This window comes from Gavia stellata, chromosome 13 (assembly GCF_030936135.1).
Source record: "Gavia stellata isolate bGavSte3 chromosome 13, bGavSte3.hap2, whole genome shotgun sequence".
Classification (NCBI taxonomy): Eukaryota; Metazoa; Chordata; class Aves; order Gaviiformes; family Gaviidae; genus Gavia; species Gavia stellata.
Genome location: NC_082606.1, coordinates 8,688,014 through 8,705,843, shown reverse-complemented (window position 1 = coordinate 8,705,843; position 17,830 = coordinate 8,688,014). Strand labels below are relative to the sequence as shown.

Sequence of the window (17,830 nt, the reverse complement as noted above, 5' to 3'; positions counted from 1 at the left end):
GGAAGTCCTAGCAAAACAGAAGAGTGTGTTCTACCAGTGAAAACAAAATTTATCATAGATCTGCATGATGTTCAGCATCTGATCAGCCTAGTCAAAGCACGATCACTTTTCTTAAATTCAAGCTTTTCTGGGGTCTCATTAGTTCTCTTTTCCATATTTTCTATTCCCCCCCCCCTTTTTTTTTTTTTAAATGACCCTCAGGTAAAGGGAAAGGTTCTATCAGTTATTTCCATTCCTCAAAGAACATCATTATGCATGGGTAATTAAGTACTGTTTGATATACCTCCATGCATCTTCATCACATGCAACAAAGCATGCTACTGAAAGCTGCAAATAATATTGCCCAAACTAAGTATCACTTTATACACATCAAAATTATTAACAGCACCAGCCAGTGAATGATCCCTTAAGCTAAGCAATTCCAGTGGTATTGGGGAAAACACTGAGATTCACTTTAAAAAAAAAAAATCTTAAAAAAAAGGCACATATGTCTTACCTTTAGTATACAGTATCTACTTGAGAGAAATTCTACCTTTCCCCAATTACTAAAAAAAAAAAAATTGGCATGGCTTTTCCTTCTCACACTACTGAAACTGTATCCAAACTGACCTACTGGACCACTTCTTTTGTGAAGGTCATATTTATCCAGTGGTAGCAAAGAAAGAAAAACTTCTAAGAGAGCCCTAAAAGTAATCTAATACCAAAACCTGATCAAGCACATGTTTCAGGGCCTATTAAACCAAATTGCTGATAACTTGTCTGTTTTAACCATAAACCATACAGCTAGTTATAAAACAGCATAATACCGACACTGCAGTACACTTCATTAGTGCAGCAATGCTAGTGATTGTTTTTGATTGCATTCCTTTTACATAATTTTAAGAACAATATAAACTACAAAAGAAAATATTTTTTTCAAATGAAACAAAGAGATTTCACTCAGGTGTTAAATCACTAATCTTTCTCCTCAAATAATCCATCTCAGTTATGTTGTACCTTAATATTTTAAAAAGTTGAATTTGTGGTTCATACTTAACTGTGAACTGAAGTTACAATTGGTTCTGTTAATCTATAATATACCTTTATATCTAAAGTATCTAAAGACTATTACAATAGAGCATAAATATGACATACAGGCACAAAGCCTTGTGCTATTCTGAAAGAAGAGTTCAAACTCGGATATCCTGTAAAAATATTCCAATCTCAGACTCAACATAGAGAAGAGCATTTTTTTTTTTAAAGTGCAGATCAATGGAATTCTCAAAATTATTGCTATTTAATACCTACATGGTTTAAAATTAGACAGCTTTACAGATAAATATAACTTAGTTTCAAGATTTGTGTAAAATTAATGAGCACAAGATGCAATGTACACAAATGAAACACAGGTAAATTGTTGGGTTTTTTTTCAGTTGTTTCCAGTTTCCACTGCTCTCACAGTAACATTGTTAAGAATCATGAACTTGCCCTTTTTCCACACAGATATTAATGCCTGCCTAGAAAACCATTCAAATGAAGAACTCTATTTTTCAGTAAATAAAAACCAATTACAGTACTTAAGAAACTAGAAATGTGAACACAGTTAAAACAGAAAATTCTAACATTAAAAAGTAATTTTAATTCAACATAGTTATGATAAATCTTTCATAATCATATTGAGACTTTTACCAAAAAGTTTCACAGGCTATTTTGGACACGTGTATTGGCCATCATTTCTAGATTTCTAGCCAGCATTATTAAGCTTTCTTTAAACATTTACCTGTACTGCTAAACACCAAAAGACACATGCTTGTTACCTGCTAGTGAGGTGTGCTTCCTAGCACCAGAAGTGTTGAAGGTGCTCATTCTTCTCTCAAAGAAAAAAATTAACATGAATTTCTAAAATTAAATACACTTCACGAACTTGCTTCTATATATCCAGAGAACTGTACTTTACACACTCATTTTGATTTTAACTTTAAGGCATATTTGCCTGCCTAGAATTCAACAGTGGAAACAACCCTCACAACTGGTTAATGAATCACTTTGAATTAATTCTGTGCCAGCACAGCTTAGTTCAGAAAACAAAGAGGCCTTGAAAAGTATGCCAATAATTAAGTCTGAAATATCTTGATAGTTTACAAGAATCTATGAGGGAAAAGTCTTTTGTCTATACCACTCCTGATCATACAAATGCAGGGATGACTTCTGACCATGCGAATCAGCTTGCTTTTTATCTCACAGCTTAGCCACAAGTACAACCTACTGAAGTTTTCACATACTTTGATGTTATTTTTTGAGAACATGTAAAATACTAGGATTTAGGGCTAGATTCTTTGTTAATAAACCTACGTATTGATGTGCACCGATGCGGAGCCCAGATAAACAAGAGAGGTGCCAAACGAAACAGAGCAAGTCCTTACCAGCTGCTCCACCCATCCTTCTCTAGAAGGACCCTCAGAAGTCCACCTTTTTGTTTTGTAAAAATTTGAAACTATTTCCCTACCGTGACTCGAACAATGAAACATTACTAGACGCAGTAAAGAGACTACCCTAATAGTTTTCTAATGCTGAAAAACAACTCGTAACGGGAGCCTTTACAAAGCTACACGTCGCCCATAAACATAAGCATGTTTTTCCCCTGGCCTGGGAGAGAGCGGAGACCCTCCTCGAAACCACCGTCACACTTCGGGAAAAACCCGAGCTCGTCTTTCATTTCATTAAGCTGAACCTTCCGTCTACAGTCCTTCCTGGTTTCGGGGACAGGGAAGCGGCCGCAGGGAAGGCGAGGTTTGAGGGCGCGCCCCGCTCCGCGGGCAGCGGGACACCTGCGCGGGCAGCCCCGCGGTCCGCCCGCACTCGGCGCGCAGCTTCCCGGCCCACCCGGGAGCGGCCGGCGGAGCCCGCCGCCGCCTCCCCCCCCCACACCAGCTCCCCGGAGCCGCCGCCGGCTGGCCCCGTCCGCGGGCGGGGGACGGGGTGGAGAAAGGTAACCGGGAAGCGGCTACTAGGACCGCGAGGAAAGTCCCGAGGGACTGAAGCGGGACTAAGAGCAGGGAGCAGGGCAGAGGAAGGCACCGCCGAGCGCGGTGGGGGAGAGGGGCCGAGGAAGAAAGGAGGGGAGAACAGCTGACTCGGTCCGCGGCGGGGGGAAGCCCCGGGAAAAGGGTGGGGGCGCTGGGCCGCTCCCAGGCGGCGGGGGGGAAAGGGCCCGGGCAGGACGGTGCGGACCGTGCCCGGGAGCGGACGACGGAAAGGAGAGCCCCCGGCCGGCGGCCCAGCCGCGGCCTGCCGCCGGGGCGCTGAGGCGCGGCGCCCCAGGGAGGGGGGCCCGCCACCCCCAGCCCTAAGCCACGGCAGAGAGGAGGAAGGAAGGCCGGCAGCCCCGAACCAGGGCCGCAGGCCAGGGCCCCGCGGGGCCGGGCGGGCCCGGCCGCTCCTCACCTCCGGCGCCTGCCGCACAGGAGCACAGCAGGATTATCGTCCCCGCCAGATCCATCTTCACCGGGCCCAGGCCCCGCCACCGCCTACCCACAGCACATCCACTCCAGTCAGCGCCGGGATGGGGAGGGGCGAGCTCCGCGCCTCCCTCCGCTTTGTCCCCCGCCGCTCTGGAGGACCGCTTCCGCGCACGGATCAGACGGGATCGGCAGCCCGCCCCGGCGCCCCCCCGCTCAGCAACGCTCCGCTCCGGTCCCCGCACCACGACTTCCTCCGGCCGCCCCGCCCACGTGACAAGGGGCGGGGCGGCGCCCGGCGGAAGAGCGGTCACCGCCCGCCGGGCGGGACGTAAGGGAGGAGGGCAGTGCGCGGCCGCCCGCCCCGGGGCCCGGCGCCTTCCCGGCTGCGGCCGCAGGGCCCGGGGGAAATTGTGTTTTCTCAGCAGCAAATCCGGGTAGGCCCCGGCCGCGGGTCCCGCCCGAGGCACAGCGGGAGAACCGCCCCGGGCCACCTCGGGGAGCGGGGTTTTGCCCGGGGCTGGCGGCTTGCCGGCCGAGGCGGGCCGGGGCCGCGCCTGCCACCGCCCTAGGGCTGTCCGTGGGGCGGGGCGGCCGCGGCCTCCCGGACTCTCGAAGGGCTCCGCCGGGGCCGAGGGGCGCCGGTACTTGCGTGGGTGATCTACGTCCTCAGAGGGAAAGAACGAGCGCGGGTGCATAAACTTTACCCGTTACTTGTTGAGCAGGCTTCTCTCCGGCTCCTTGGAACGCTCACCGTAATGAGGTCTTAGGAAAGTGTAAACACGTTGCATCAGCTGGTTTCCTTCATCCCTTTATCAGTTACACGTTTTTCTTTGCAGAAACTAATTTACTTGCTCACTTTTCGGGTTTTATTGTAGGTCACCTATTTCCCCTGATGCTCTACGCGTTGTGAAGCGCTGCAGTTGTCCCCAGTGAGCAGGGACCTCTTCATTTTGAGAGTCTCTTGAACAACCTTCACGATTCAAGTGTGAAGGAAAATCCTCCAATGAAGATAAAAACGTGAGCCGTTCAGACAGAATGTTTCATTTCTTGTTTGTCAATATGTTAATTCTTACATTCAATTATGCGAACTCAAAGATTTTTTTTATATTGGGGCTCGTGACAAGTTTCTCAGTTTACTGTCACCCCCGTTCTGTTTGTGCTTTTCCATTCCCATTGCCCTTTCAGAATTAAAAAAAAAAAATCTTCCCCCACTAATGCTGTTGAGAAAAGTCGTTAAGCGGACACGTAAGTAGAAAGTACAATTGCAATGAATGTACTTCAGATAAGGCTGCTGAAGTTGATGCAACTGTTTACGAAGAGCTCAGATAAGAGAACTGCTGTAAACGGAAAAGAGAAAACAAAAAATCTTACCAAAACTGTATTTGTGATTAAAAGCTGAAGGTTTCCACAGGGGGAGAAGGAAATAGGTTCATTAGGGTGACGTCCGAGTAATACAACTGCATGAGTTCTCAAATGATCTATTACGCTCGCCACTACCACGTTTGTTTAGTACAGGCACCCAACAAGCGGCAGTAAAAACCACTGAACGCATTTCGGGGCGCTGAGCTCGCCCCTGCGCGGGACAGCCCCTCGTAGCACGGGGGCCGCTTCTCCCGCCGCGCTTTACCTCAGCCTCTGCGGGGGCGGGGCGCTGCCCGCCGCCCTTCCCGCGCAGGCGCAGCCCCGCCCCCGCCGGCTTCCTGCAACACCGGGGCTCGTTCGCGGAAGTCAGGCGCACCGGCGCGGGGCAGGCGGTCTTGCCTGGGAGAGGGGAGCAGGCGCCCCCGGTCCTTGCACCGCTTCAGAGGGGTGCCCTGAGGCGGCTGGCAGCCGCTCCGCGCGGCTGGCGCCCCCCGGGATGTAGAACGGCCCTGCCCTGCTCCGTGGCTGCCGCGCCTCGTGCCGCCCCTTCCGGCTGCGCGTGCTCACCGCGCCCCTCACGCGGCCTGCGGGCGCGCGCGCTCCCCAGCTGTTTCCCCTCCCGCCCCTTCCCCAAGCCGCTGGCGCCCCGGCTGCCGGCTCCCGCCCCGCCGGCGCCTTCCCCCGCCCCGCCGGCCCCGCCCGTGGGGTGCCCCCCCCCCGACCCGGGCCCCGCTGAGACCCGCGGCTGCTTCTCCCGCCCGCGCGTCCCTGGTGGGGCGGAGCCGTCGCTGCTGTTATGGCGTCTCGGGCGCTGTTGGCGAAGGATCAGCCGCTGCGGTGCCAATAGAGAGCGAAGGAGCCGGGCGGGCCGGGCATGGAGAGCCTGGCGCAGCCCCCGCCGCCTCCGGGCTCGCTGAAGAGGGGCGGCGGGGGTGCTGCCAACCAGCTCCTTCTGGAAGAGGCGGCAGCAGGTGAGGGCGGCTGCAGGGACGGGCCCGCGGCGGCTGAGGAGGGCGGCGGGCGGCGCAGCCCTTCCCCTCAGCCGGCCCCCGCTCCCGCTGCGGCCTCTCGGACGGCGTCTCCCTCACGGGCCGCAGAGGGCAGCCCGCCGGCGGCAGACGGCGCGGGGCTGGCGGTGCCGGAGAGCCCCGGAGCGGCGCCTACCTCGGAGAGCGGTCCCGCGGGGGCCGGCTCCGGGAGCAGCGGGGCTCCCAGCCCCCCGGGGGAGGAGTCCCGGAGCCTGGACTCGCTGGAGTCCTTCTCCAACCTGCACTCCTGCTGCCCGAGCAGCTCCGAGCTCAATAGCGACGCCGAGGAGGCGGTGGTGGCGGGGGCCGCCTCGGGGGGCCCGGCCCCGGAGCCCGAAGGGGATAATCCCGCGGCGGGCTCGCAGCTCTTCTCCGCCTCCAAGGAGCGCTTCCCGGGCCAGTCGGTCTATCACATCAAGTGGGTCCGCTGGAAGGAGGAGAACACGCCCGTCATCACCCAGAACGAGAACGGACCCTGCCCGTTGCTGGCCATCATGAACGTGCTGCTGCTGGCTTGGAAGGTACCGTGTGTGCGGGCGCGCCGGGGCGCCTGCTGCCGCCGCCGCCGCCATGGCGGGTGCGCGCCGGGCGGGCGGTGTCGCTTGGGCAGCGCTGTGACCTGGAAACGCCGGCATCGTCGGGGCTAACGAGGCGTTTCGTGTAGCGCTGGAAGCGTTCGGGGGCGCCTGTGCCAAAGCCACGTTAATGCACCGCTGGAAGTTTGTGCTGATTAAGACGCAGACTTATTTCTGCTGTTAAGCGCATATGTCGCATAGAGAACTTGGAAAATAAGTAATGGCTGGCAGTCTGTGGCCAATATACTACTTAGATGTTGCTGTCATATATAAACTTACTTTGTTGTCCCCTTAAAATAGAAATAAAAATCTAGATGATGGCCTTACTAAACTGAGCAATGTATGGTTTGCAGATGTGTGCCGGTTTCTACTAAGTAAACATTACTATTTATAGCACGGAAAACATAGATGGTATTTTGGGAAAATAAGTTAGTTTTGTGTGATGAAGTGTATGCAGAATTGTACAAAATATAGATTTGTACAAATAACTGCCTGAATAACGGGGATACATTTGTACAGTTACGTAGTGTAGAATGTATTTAAGTTAACGCGTAAATCACGTCGTGATCGGGTACAGCTTTGAGACCTGGAAGTTCTTGTGTTCTAATAGCCATCGTGGATACGGACTTCCTGTAGTCTTAAAATAATTCTTTTTAACTTTTAAGCAATTAAAATGTAAGGTATAATGTAATTATTAACATTCATACGTGAAAGGAATATCTGTTGGAGAAGAGCTATGAGGTTGCGTGCATTGCAGAACAAGGAGGAGGGGGTACTTCTCAAGAAATGCTGGCAATTCAACCCTCAAAAATTGGTGTGCTGATAGAATGGAGTCAAAGAATAGTAAAGCTTTATGGGAGTGGTTTTTATGCTGTAGTATCAAGGGGAGGAATTTTGGTATTAGAGTAGTAGAAGGTTGTTCACAGGTGTAATAGGTGACATAGGAAAAGGTCAAAATGGAAATAATATTAGAAGAAGAAATTTGTTTAGAGGAAGGTAATTTTCCAAAAGATTAATGATTTTTTTTTAGTTATATCTTCTGTACATTTTCCTGAGCAGAATAGCTCATACATCAGGAGGAAAGCTGTGGGTACAGTGATGTGGATATTTAGCCATTGGTGAAAGCAGTACAGGGAAGTTCTGTGTGGCTTTAAGGTATTGCCTTATGTAGGTTCTGCCATCCTCAAGAGGGTGTGAAGGTTGTCTTAGACCTCAGTATTTAACACTCGCTTTCTATGCTCCTTCTTTAGCATCTAGGGGTGAGTGGAGGGCCTTGGAGAACTTATCATTCCTTATCATTCTGTGTGGTGGTGTTTTAAAAGAAATGGCAAGTTACAGGATTTTTCTTTTTAACCTTTTATTTAATGAAAGCACATAAATGAGACAGCACTGTTCTTGTTGTTTGCATTTAAGTTTTTGTTACTTAGCATTCTTCCTTTGCCTCCTTAAGTATATGATTGCTTTCTTCTGCTGTCCTCCATCCAGAATTTTAACTGCCATTCAGCTTTGATGAAATATTACATAGTGAGAATTAAGGTGATACCCAATCTTATAAATAGGTGAAAATCAAAATGCCTCTTGGGAGTGCCCTACCATTTCTATTGCTAGGATTACAGGAAGGGTTTTGTATAATTCTGTCTGTTCATATAAAACCTCAGCAGAATTTACATGAGTTGCAGACAGGCAGCTAAATTGGTGAAACTGCCATCACATGACTTAATATTTATATGCTTGAGGGTTTTCCTGTTAGTTGGTTGTATATTGCCCTTGCTTGTAATTGATTTTCCTAATTAGTGCCTCTCCAAATTAGCCTTTCTTTTCTCCAGTTTATGGTCAAGAACCATGTTGGCATTGTTTGGAGTGGTAAGCCTTATTGGCAGCTCATCTATACATCACTGACAGTAGCTAGCTACATACCAAGGCTGAGGATGGACATCCACGTTCTTCTCACTTCTTCTGAACCAAGATGAACACTAGATTGGGTCAGGTAATTATAAATTGGGAACAAGGAAGCAGACCAAGAGATGAAAACAGGCAAAAGCAGAGTGAGAATACCATAGCTTGTGTTAGGTGAAAAGAAGCTATGTGGCAGGGGAAAAAAAAAAATGGAGTAAGAAGGAGATAAGGAGGGGAAATAAAATTCCAATGGAGAATAAGAAGGTGAACAGTTAAGCTTTGGGCTCTCTGCCCTGTATCAACCACCAACTTTCCTTCTCAGAACTCTATCCTGACAAGGTTGAGAGTTTTGGTCATCCTGTAGGTAGATATGGCCTGAAATGACTTCAGGTAATAGATTTACATGTTCTCTCTCGACGTTGAGAAACAGTAGTTACAATACTAGTTGTCAAGTTTTCATGGATACTTTCCTTTGCATGGCCAATTACATGCTTCCATTATTCCAGAATGGGAGTGATAACCTTGAGATCCAATACTGTGTATCAGCTGCAGCAGTGGAAGCTGAATTCACGTAATTGTTTGTGACAAGTGGCACATAATCAATGTGCTTAGAATGAAAATCTTTATTTACTACTTAGTAGTAAGTGGGAAGTGTTCTGAGGGTATGTAGGCCATAATCATGGAAACATTTATGCCCCAAAACTCAGATTAACATTTGGATATATTAAGGAGAACTCACATTTTCGGGTATTTCAGCTCCTCAAAATGCAAGCTTCTTACCCCCACATTAGAGTATTGTTTTAAATATACTCACAGTTTTGTGACCTTCTGTTTGTGTGTCCCAGTTGCCCTCATTCAAAACAGTTTTTCTGAGATAGCCTTTACTGAGTGAAGAGACACTATAGGTAGTTTGTTAGTTTGCTTAAAGGATTGCAATAACAGTATGACTTAAAATTTACTGTACCTTAGGTAAGTGTGCCATATACTTAAAAAAATTCTTCCTAGTGGTTATGAAGATCTTGTTCATTAACAGAGCAAGATTCTTTTCTATTCCGAATCGTTATTCAGTTTTTATTATGCCTTTTGGAGGTATTTCTGATATTAGAGTTAAGATTTTTATTTAGGGATTCAGGTATAAAGACTACTTAAAAATAATTGAGTCTTTGAGAGTGCTGCATCTGTATGTTCTTATCTGTGAGATACTGTTTTGGCAATGCTTGAGTTTTTTGAAATTCTGAAATAGTAGCACCTATTGGGACTGATCAAATTCCTTTTTGATAGTACCATGTTTTGGAACTAAACTTGCAATAAAGCTGCTACCTCTCTTCTATCCACTGCTTCCAAAGGAGTCTGGACATACAACTTTGAGGTGGCTGATTGTAGAAGCCATACTTTTAATTGTTATAATTATGAAATCATTGCTTTCCTCCTGAAGTGTTTTTGCAGGCTGCCTGTATAAGCTTAACTTGCAGTTTAGCCTTTAGGGGATAGAGTGGAGGAGTTCTGCTTACAGAAATGTTAAAGCAGTGTTCTTTTAAGTAAAAAGAAAACAAAAGCAGCGTGATACCAACTTGAGAAAGTAACTGTTGTGCAAAACAGTGTGGTAAACATTTAGGCTTCTCTAATGGAAATGAAAGCAGAAGTAAGTATTGAAACAAATATTTAAAAAAAGTAGGTGCAAGCATGGGTTGTCTCTTCTGATGTAGTGTAGGAGGCTGCCTTTCAGCCTGTTTAAATCTGAAGACTGTTCAGTTTTTCCTCAGACCTGTGGCTCACCATGTAGTTAAGCTTAGCAATGCGAAACTTGCTTTTCTAAGTACTTTTTGTGATCTTTGCTAGGTGTAGTCCACGCACCACTTTCTGATAACTTCTGGCATTGCATTAAATAGTAATTTTGTTGGAGGGGGTAGCCCTTCTCAGGATGTACTCCATGGCAATCATCAGATGCTAAAAGCTTAATGAGGGTGCCATATAATTCTGCTCTGTGTTTCTTAGGTAGGGTGTGATGTCATGTAGCTGAAGAACTCTGTGGACTTTAACGCATTGCACAGAAATTATGTATCTGAAATGTCCAGGGAACAGAGAAACAAATTGTTTCAGAATGTAAAATCAGCCTAAGGGAAAACATAATGTAATGCAAATATAAATAATATTAATATTGTATTGAAAAGTGAATGCATATGGAATATGTTGTCCTTACAGCTTTTTATGTAGGAGAATAATCCCAGTAGCATATTTGACAGTGTCTTCAAAAGTTTTTTTCAATCACAGTCCTCTCAACGAATGGAAGGGTTGAGGTGCAGAGAAGAGGTCGAATAAAAAATTTCTAGTTTGAAATTTTTACTTTTAGGTTCTCATAAAAATGGCCAGTTTTTTAGAGGAGCTGAGTACAGTGTGCTCCTGCTGATAGCTGTTTGATTTGTCAGAGTCTGCAGTGGTAGTGCCTGGTCTGAGGTCTGGCATTGGCCATTTACACGTGACCTGCTTTTTCTTATTGCTGAGCTAAACCTCCTTATGGCGAGAATTTGCACAGATTGCTCAGATGAACTCACTCAGCCTCCAAAGGTGAGTTGCTGGTGAGCTTCTGATGAATGCTCAGCAGAGGCCTTGGCAGCCTTCCTCCCTGCATCTGTGGGATGAGTTGAGCTTACAAATCAGTAGGCCTGTAGCTGTACATTTTCCAGAACAGGAAGCCTGCTCTGAGGGGCTGAAGGAAACCTGGATGACGGGGAAGATGTTAAGGTTATCTGGTGATAGCATGTACTATCAGGCTATTGTGTGATAAGTTTATGAAGCTGTTCCTTCAGGGCAAGAGGTACGTATTTGCAGGGAGTATTAATTCTTTTTCATCAAGGCAGGTTGAACCTACCCTTACCTCTTCTGGAACGCTGAATTCAAGGGAGTTGCATATTTTAGATAACCCTGTTCTGAGACTACAAATAATATGCCATTAGAAATTTGCATCGTCCATCTCTACATGCATAGTATTTTCAGAAGTGTTAGCTTCTGTGCAGGGCTAATCTCTTAATTTTTTTAAGCTCTTCTGAAGAGTGGGAGAATACAGTAGAAAATATTTAAATTAGTATTATGTAGTTTTCCAGTTTGTAGTCTAATGCATAGAAACTGCGTAAGTTGTGTTAGACAAACTGTTCAATATGAAAATTTGTTTACCAATCTTGTCTTTTAATTACAAAGGTGGCTTAACTGTACCTCATATTATAGTTGAGCGAGAAGGATTTAGTTTCCCACTCTTGAGAATGGGAGGGAAAACAATGAAAAGTAGCTAGAGTTAGGAAGAGAGATCAGGGCAAAAGACCAGGACACTGCGATAGAGGGGTACAGGAAATAGGTGGGAGCTGAGGAAGCGCGTTTTTCCTAAAATGTAAAATTAATGTAAAATCTAGCAACTAAGCATTGAAACCTATTGAGAAAATTTGTTCCTCAAAATAATAGATTATGGACAACAACAGCTTTCAATACTATTGCTTACATTGTTTTCTTCTGTTGATTTATGTGGAGAATGACTGTGGTTCTGTAGGATTTCTCTCTCCCTTAAGTTTTAAGGTGTTTATCTTTCCTGTTTCCTCTTTGTAGTACGCTTCCTGTAGCTTAAGTGCTCGCAATGAAGCTCTGAAGTTAGGAAATGTCATGTTCTCTCTATATCCTTAAGTCAGCTCTGTTCAGAAATACTTATGTCTGTGTTGGAACCCCATTAGCCCACTTTGAAGATGTGATCAATGTCCCACAAAACATGCCAGCCCTAAAATTATGCTGTGAAGTAGTCTATTAACTTTGTTTAGCATTTAATTAAGCAGTTAATTTTGAGATTTAGCTTGTTAAAATATCTAATTATGAGAGATTCTGCACATATGAGTAAAACGCTTTGGTTCTGCAGTAAAAAAAAAAAATTGCTTAGTATTACAGTTGTGAGAGAAAATTCAGATTGTTAATCAGTGATACAAATAACTGCTTCAATTCATAAAGTCTGAAGCATTAATATGTTTATGCCATGACTATGCAGAGCTCAAGTATAGGTCACCCATGTAATTATGCTTTACAGCTGCTGTTTGCAGTGTAGGCATACTTCTAGATTCCCAAATGTGGTGCAGAGCAGAAACCCCCAAGCAATGCTGGCTGAGCTGATATGAATAGTTTTAAACAAATAATAAAAAGAGCTAGCTTCAGTCCTGAAAGAATCATCACAGTAGTCCTGCTAATAGTCAAGGGAGCAATGTTAATTTTCCTTCTTACTATATTGGCACATCTGTACTGTTTATAGTCCCAGAACCACTTTGTGCATAGCTAGTGTAAGTATTTCTGTTCTGTGCTGTTACATCGATACGCCCTAGGAGCTGTAATGAACCAGACCCAACTCAGGGGTGTGCACAGCTAATGTTTGCTAAGGCTTGAATGTTGCCAGTTCAGAGCTGGACGTTTAAGAATCAGTTTTTCGAACCTGTAGTCCTGTTATTTACATGACACAATATATTGTATTTATGTGAATACTCAGTATGAATATTATGATCAAGATCAAGGATTATGAAAACCTTTTGCCTGTTGAGTATTGGTGAAACTTAGAGAAGTTTTGGGAAGAGATTAAGAAATTTTCTAAGTTACAATCAGTTGTCACTCATTTAAAAGATGTTTTAAAAAAATTCATGTGCCTATGCATCCATGACTGATTTTTCTTGTTTAATTTATTTAATTTGTTTTTTATAAGCAGAACTAATTAAGCCTTCTTTCTTACGAATTTATGCTTCACTAATTTCCTGCTTTACTACCAATTTATACTTTCATTCCCTTCCTTCCCCCGATCCCTGACAGTACTGTCAGCTTCTTTGTGTCCACCATCTATGGGTTGATCAATGTGTGGCATATACTGTGTGGCCAATTCTAACCTAAGCATGGGCATATTAACTTGGGTCTCTTTCTTCTTCCAAATTTAGTGAAACTTCTTGTAAATCCATTTATTTAACATGTTTGCCTTTTGTCAAATATGTTAAAATTGGTGGTGAGATAAATTTAGTCCAATTACACCTCATTTTCTCTGGAAGGTTACTAAAATAGCTTGGCTCTCAGACTGGGAAGGAAACCCTCTCTATCACGATGTGAACAGTGTAGCGTGTTGCTATAGTGTATTCCTGAGTTTGGGATGCTGCATCAAAGGCTTTATAAGTACTGTTCTTCTATCTCATGGCTTTCTACCTCCTCCTTCTTCTCTACAATCAGCCAAGTAGTTGGAGCCTATTAAATCTTAAGAATGAGTTAACAATCTCACATCACGTCTTTCTATCTGTGTCAAGGAGAACAGTGATCAGTGTTGAGGAACTTGATTAAAAAATTCCTAATAAAATAAATACCAGACTTTCTAGACTTTCAGTTGTAAGATGTTAAAGAGAGATAGGACAAGAAGATTAGAACTGAAGAGAAAGCTTAAAAATTAACCAACCCTCCCCCCTCAATCTTAGAAAAATAGAATTCGTATTTATGCAGAGAAAAATTGAGAACGCTGTGGTTAAAGACAATATACTCATATGGTATTCTTTCAGATTGCCAGATGCCTTTGTATGTGTTTGTGCTTTGCAGGGAGATATGTAAGTGGAAGTGTGCAACGAAAGCGTTTACCGAGGATGCTGGTTGTAGGAGATTAATATCTAAGAAGCTTTTGGCTCTGGGTGCTGCCAAGGTGGTTGATTTTAGGAGGTGACAATGACAGGAATAGGTCAGGGGAGAGGGGAATGGAAGCTTCACCACTGAGTTCTGTGTGTCTGGTCTCTGCTGTATGGAGTTAAACCAAACCCTTGAAATGTGAGTGCGGGATGAGAGGCTGGGAGGTTATTTCCTCATACCTGCATGACTCTTGGCTTCCTTCCCTGTCCCAGCAGCTCCTGCCACCAGATTCTCTACAGCCTCTTGTCTGTATGCAGGAACTTTCTGAGTTAAGACTCAGTTAAGCGTTATAGTGAAGGCAGGGCGTCAAATACTTTGCTGAATAAGGTGAAATTTTCTTAACTAAGTGTGGCTGCAGTTCCCAGTCTGTTCATCTTGGATGCTTGCAGCTGAGCTAGTGCAGTGAGCGGTGTGAACTCCTGTGAAGTCGAGGGGGATGCTGGTGAAATGTTTTGGTGGGAGCAGGGAGGACTATGCAGAGAGCTGCAAGTGAAAGTACTGTGTGCATGTGGTTTCTCTAAAAACCAAAATGCCTTTTTTAATCTCTTCCAGTAGCTGTTATTTAGTAGAGGTTCTGGGAAGGTTCTTGGTCCTGGTATGCTAATGCTCTTATAAATCAGTGAGGCAAATGAGATCAGAAGACTTGCGTCTAGAAATACCTTATTGATACTTTGTAAATTGTGTTGTTTTGACAGCTTAAAGAGAATATACTTTTACTTTCACAGATTAAGCTGCCACCAATGATGGAAATCATAACGGCTGAACAGCTGATGGAGTACTTAGGTTAGTAATTACAGTAAATGGTTTTCAATTTATATATTATACTTACTAGTGAGTAGTAGTATAGGAGAACTGTTTTATTTATTTACTATTTTATTCAGCTTTATTTGAACTCATGCTTCCAGAAAACTACTCATGGTATTCGGTTACTCATGCTTTTCCTTAACTGCTTATAGAAGTTTTCTGTACTGCTTTCTTAAGTGATTAGTCTAGTGATACAGTTGTTATGGCTTAGTACACCAACATGTTGGTAGATTGAAACTTGCTCATGTCTCTTACAATGTTGTTTTGTTATAGTTGACAGAATGTAGTATGTCAGCTGTGCCTTTAATTGCCTGAAGTAACTCTAATCCTTGGTAGTATGACCCAATTAAAATAACAGGAAAAATTAATTTAGTCATCCCAGTGATTGGGGTCTCATTTGCAGGCACTACTCCATTATCAGATTCAGTCTTCAGCAAAACTGCAGCTGTTTCCATCTGACAAGTCTGTAACTTCAATAGCCCAGAATGATCCAGGTGTTAAAAGTGTAGTTGCGATACTACTTAAGCTAGATGTACCACAGCACTTTCCATTTGTAGCCTAACAAATATAAAATATTTGAGTTTAATAGACTAGGTTTGATTTTTCTTAAGCAGAAGGAAAAAAAAACTTACTGTATTTTCTTTCTTTTTGCGTCTAAAAAATGTAGCTTGTTCTTTTCAAAAGCATATCGCTGAATCTTTCAGTGGAAGGAAAAAAGTTAATTACATAATTTCCAAAAAATAAGTCTGAAGAAATCTTGCTGCCTATGTCTAAACATTTCTTCTAATTGTATTGATATAATAATACTGTCTGAAGTCACTGCATAATCACAGTTGGCTAAATGTGTGTATTCTTTCTTGAAGGCATATATTAGCTTCTGGAATTATCTTATTAAATTGAATAACAAAATTGCCTTATCAAATTATTTAGGTTCCTATTGAGTCAACAAGATTAGCAGTTGCCAAATCATTCTTCTACAGCTTAAAAAAAAAATTAAAAAAAGCCCTTCAATCACTTTGAACAATCTTAACTTAAAAGATAATAAATTAGGAAACCTGTAACAATATTTTTCTTTCTTTATTCCATTTTTAGGAATGAAGCAAGGGAATAAATACAAAAAGCATTGAAATAAAATCTAAAAAATTTGGGAGAGGCAGTTTATGGATACTAGTCACTAGAAATGTTACAAATCTTGAACCCCAGTGTGTTAAATGATTAATTACCTTTGTATTGTAGACACAGATGGAATACAAGCCTTTCAGAATTATTGGTGTATGGAAACATATGCCAAAATATTCATAGTATCAGTCAGGATAAGTGGTTGCATTTTTAAATCATGTTATGCAATTACATATCTTATTGTGAACAGTTTGACCTTTTTATATTTTTAAGTTGAGGCACAGACGGAGGTAAATTTCTGAATAATTAAGAGATTTGTATGATACCCCAAGAGATTATGAAATGCTGCTTTAGTAACAACATTGGCTATTTGATTTTATTTCTTAATAGGAGCTTACTATGGTTTTTTTATACTCATATTTTACTCCATAATTGTAATTCAGGTTGTAAAACAATGTGATCTCATTCATTTGATAGAAGACTTCAGTGGTGGTATTTATGATCAGTCAGCTTCAGTCAGGTGTGTTCATAGAAATGTTGAAGAGTTGAGTGTGGAATAAACTTATTTTTATTTTAACTTTTTTTAGGAGACTATATTCTTGATGCAAAACCTAAAGAGATATCTGAAATTCAGCGTCTAAACTATGAGCAGGTAAGGAGCTGCTCCTAAAATACAATTGCTTATGTCTGAAGGAACTAAAACTTTTTCTTTCACCTAAGGTTTATGACCTTGTTAAAAACCAGACGCACACAAACCATTGCTTGTAGTCAGTTTTTCCATTTTTTTTTTCTAGGCTTGATGTAGAGTATTATTTATAAATACTTCCTATTAGTGAAGAAAAACTCAGTATCTATTAACACAATTTTTTTTTTTGCCTGCAATGAGTGTAATGAAAGAATTCTGTTTTTATTGAGGAGTTATAACACAGAAGTACAGATGGAAGTATAGAACAGGGTAGTTGCTCTTTGAAGTCTTCTATTATGCATCCTTCAGTGTGCTCTATTCTGTGATCCTTGCTAGACTTTCTCTGAGGATGTAAACTGAGCAAGAAAGAGATCTCTATTTTTAAGTTGTGATGGACAAAAAGAGGTTCATTCCATATTATGAAAGGCCAGTATTATTTGCACTGACCACTATTTTTATGTCCTTACAGAAGTCTTTCTATGTTTAAAATAATGCTATTAATTAAAAAAAAAGATGTAGTATATGTTATCTTGGAGCAAATTTTTCAAGCTCTTCAGTGGTCACAGCTGTTTTTTGATTACTCATAGAAAAATCATTTTAATTTATTATAGGTGTTAGGTTTCAAGCTAGTTTTATTTATTATTAGGTCATCTTTTCTTGCTCTCATTCAGTGTTGAAAAGTAACTCGAGTATCTTGGGATAATTGAAATTAGAATGAAGATCGAATGTGAATTCTTTTAATAATAACCCAAAATATAGCTTGTATCAAATTGTATGAATTCTTTTTGTAATAACAAAATTAGCTATATTTTTTCCACACAATTCTGTGCTTTAGAAGATTATAGCTATAATCAACTTACAGGAGGGTGATGAAAACTATATACCTGGTTAAAGTACAACCTCTATGGCTTTCTTGTGCTCAGATATATGGGTTCACTGTGTAAGTAGCACAAACATTTTCCTTAAATATTTAACTGTACAATTTTAAAGAAACCTTATGTTCTAGGTGTGTTCTAAATGTATTTGTAGATGCATGAGTGATATAATGTGAGAGGGGAAAAGAAACTAGGCAACTAAGTCTTACAAAATTACTACATTTCAGAAGCATTGGAACTAAGTATTTGTGTTAATCATAATTTTGTGTTTATCTTGTCACACAGTTAATATTCTTTGCCTAAATCAATATGTTTTCTTCTTATACAAGAAATTCAGGTACATTTTTTGGACAGCTGGATTTGTAATGCTTGAGTT

At 42.8% G+C, this 17,830-nt stretch overlaps 2 protein-coding genes across 2 annotated transcripts in view; one reads left to right on the top strand and one right to left on the bottom strand.

Annotated features, from left to right (window-relative positions):
* The window catches only part of ADAM10 (ADAM metallopeptidase domain 10), a 50,778-nt gene extending 47,300 nt beyond the window's left edge, over positions 1-3,478 (bottom strand). The window contains exon 1 of the mRNA XM_059824121.1: positions 3,424-3,478. Coding sequence (XP_059680104.1) covers positions 3,424-3,478 — 55 coding nt within the window. The remainder of the gene's footprint in view (positions 1-3,423) is intronic.
* Positions 3,479-5,676: 2,198 nt separating this feature from the next.
* Positions 5,677-17,830, top strand: part of MINDY2 (MINDY lysine 48 deubiquitinase 2) — a 32,687-nt gene continuing 20,533 nt past the window's right edge. The window contains exons 1-3 of the mRNA XM_059824122.1: positions 5,677-6,351; positions 14,697-14,754; positions 16,482-16,546. Of these exons, the coding sequence (XP_059680105.1) occupies positions 5,677-6,351; positions 14,697-14,754; positions 16,482-16,546 (798 nt within the window). The remainder of the gene's footprint in view (positions 6,352-14,696; positions 14,755-16,481; positions 16,547-17,830) is intronic.